Source organism: Cyprinodon variegatus, unplaced genomic scaffold (genome assembly GCF_000732505.1).
Source record: "Cyprinodon variegatus isolate N-32 unplaced genomic scaffold, C_variegatus-1.0 Scaffold406, whole genome shotgun sequence".
Taxonomy (NCBI): Eukaryota; Metazoa; Chordata; class Actinopteri; order Cyprinodontiformes; family Cyprinodontidae; genus Cyprinodon; species Cyprinodon variegatus.
In genome coordinates this window covers 381,602-384,519 of record NW_015150859.1, presented here as the reverse complement: position 1 = coordinate 384,519, position 2,918 = coordinate 381,602, and the positions used below count along the sequence as shown (strand labels likewise).

General features: G+C 41.8%; 1 protein-coding gene across 1 annotated transcript in view; it reads right to left on the bottom strand.

Moving 5' to 3' along the window:
• The window catches only part of LOC107093068 (vacuolar protein sorting-associated protein 37D-like), a 52,364-nt gene extending 49,669 nt beyond the window's left edge, over positions 1–2,695 (bottom strand). The window contains exon 1 of the mRNA XM_015387888.1: positions 2,425–2,695. Coding sequence (XP_015243374.1) covers positions 2,425–2,680 — 256 coding nt within the window. The 5' untranslated portion in view covers positions 2,681–2,695. The remainder of the gene's footprint in view (positions 1–2,424) is intronic.
• Between the last annotated feature and the right edge of the window lie 223 nt (positions 2,696–2,918).

Here is a 2,918-nt window from a genome sequence, read left to right as displayed (position 1 = left end):
CCTATATTTTGTGGATGTACAGCTACATTTCTCATGTAAGTTTGCGTAGTTTTAACACAAACATTTATTTTTCACCATTGCACCAGTACAGTTAATGAGCAACCTGTACTTGTGTGCTTGTTTGTTCTGTCTAAAATGTTTATTTTGGAATAAAGAGGTTAACATAAAAAATATTTTTTGTCCGATTCATCGATTAATCGAAAAAATAATCGGCCGATTCATCGATTTTTAAAATAATCGTTATTTGCAGCCCTAGATGCATCCAAAAACCAATCAAATGTATACTAAGTTATCACACCACTATATTTATATGAATGCCAACAAAAAAACACATTAGGAAAACATTACATAAAAAACACTTTATAGAAACAAAACATCATTTCATGTAAAGGTTTATTTTTGTGCATAAATCTTGAGGCTTTGTCAAGGTAAATCTGTGTGTTGCATGGTCCAATATTGTTTCACAAACCTAAAATTTTTTTTTTACCAGTTTAATAATAGAGAAGCTATCTGTCAGCTGTATATATTTTTATATATAAAAACTATTTATTTTCTGAGAATATGTTTATTTAAAGGCAACTATGCAAATGAACAAACATCTAGAAAAAGTAGACTATATTCTATTATTTTCCCAGATTGTTCATTCTTTTTTGCCTTTTCTACAAAGTGCTTTAAATCAAGACAAGATAAACTTAGTACAACAGCTCACACAAAGCCAGGCTGGATAGAGCATCCTGGAAAATCTGCTTCCAAGTCTTGCTAGAGATCCTCGACTGGATTTAGGTCTAAACTTTGACTGGATTATTTTAATGAGACGAAATAGGAGATGTTCCAAGATCAGAGCTGTTTTCTAACCTAACCCTGCTTTAAAATTCTCAACAATGTTCTCCCAGACTTGTCTGCTGTGTTTCTTGCTCTTAATGACGCTGTTTATCTACAAATTGCACTTCCCTCCACCCAATGCCAACACTTGCCCCCCCTCACACTGTTCTAGTCCTGCCAGCTTTTTGCAAATCCTTTACATACCAACCTCTGGTCTACATCTGGTCCGAATTACCTCTAAATCTGACTTTTCTTCTGTTTTGCTGTCCATGAGAGTTTGCAGCAGGACAGTAAACCCAGTTATTAGCCTTTATGCTTTTAAAGATGTAGGATTTCTTCGAGTGGTGTGAAAATGATTGTGTATACATTTAAAAATTGCTAAGTAATCTGTTTAAAAAGTAGCCCCTCAGTGGCTGTGATATTTATGAGAACCTCTAAGCCAGGAAGTCTTAATGTTTCTTCTCCACCTAGCCGGCCAGCTTCCCACCCTGCCAGCTTTCCCCATTCACAGATTCCCCCTCAGAGGAAAAAAAAAAAAAAAAGCAGGATGCATGTAACGATGCAGCCGCCCGCAGCGACCCGCAACTTCGCCTCCGCTGGGAACGCTTACATCAAGTGAAGCCATCCCATTCATATTTCTTGTCCCCCGTCTTGCAGAGCCAAATGAGAATCAGATGTGAGCAGGAAGGAGGCAAGGACGGACCCCCGCCCATCCTGCCTCGCCGGGGAGGTGGGATAGCATCTGTGTGCTGCATGCACATCCACAGGAAGTTTAGCATTCCACCCAACTTCCATCACCGGCCTGCAGCTGAGGCACAAGTCTGGACTTTTTATTACAGCACAGATGAACTTAAAGGGGGCAGAAGACATTATGGAAATTAATGCAGCAACGCTTCCTCTTTCACCCATTGGTGATTCGACTCGCGCTGTAAGAACCTTTAACGCTTACCCACCGAGCTTAAAATTTAGTATCAAGGCTTAGACGACATCCTCTGCTGCTGCCCTGCGGCTAGCTGCACTGTCAGATGCATAAGTTGCCGAAACAAAAAGCAAATTTCTTGACAACTGCTGCAAGCTTCCTGCTGGCATTTGATATGCTCCATTTGGTTCCCATGACCGAACTCCAGTCATGCTGAGGCTTTGGCTGAGCAGATGAAGGCTCGTCTCGGTGACACTCTGAAGCTTTTCTCTACTCTGATGCGAAGCTTCCTTCGCTCTCAGAACCAGCTAAGCTGTCACAGAGAGCTGGATGGCTTTCAAATACCGCTCTGCTTTCCATGTCGCAGACTATGGAGTCATTCTGGGTGTCTTCCTGCAATTACCAGGGAAGACACCGAGGAGCCACTGTGGGTTATGGTATGTAATTAGCTTCAACCTTAAGTGGCTGAGAGGCGACCTTTCCTGACTGATTTTTATGTCTGTTTTAATTGAATTGTCTGAGAATGCTGGGAAAAAAACCCTTTTTAAATAAATGTGATCATCGATCCAACCGTGGATACTAACCAGTGACCCTGCCATCATGGTCGCCCACTGACATTTCAGCACATGAAACCTGAACCACGTCCCCCTCTCTGTGTCTCCTCAGTGGCGAGGTGAACTCACCCAGCTGACTCTGTTTTTCCCAGCATGTGGTTACGAGGCTGGACAGTTCCTTGTATTTCTCCGCCAGCTGGAGCTTGCCGTTATTAAGCCGGGGTCGCCGAGCCAGGCTCTCCTCAGCCAGGCTCCGGTTGGTGGTCAGCAGCATCTCCCGGTCAACCTGAAGTTCCTGGAACTGAAAACAAGAAGAAAATGCCAAATCATTTTTTTCTTCTTTTAAAAATATGGAAGATATTGAGAGCTGTAATAAGTCGGTCATGCAGGAAAAGACATCTGTGCAATGGCATGTGATGCACTGAAGTATGAGGGCATTACAGAGAGAAAAAAACACCAGAAAGCTTAAATCATTTCCATTTAAAATGTGCTCACTCTGCGCATTTCTTATCTCGGATCCCCTTACTGTTACACCACTGCACCAAAATGACAGAGTGTGATTAAAAAAATAAAACATCATACGCCCAGGTAGTTTTTAGGTATTATTTCCACTCAATACTGTA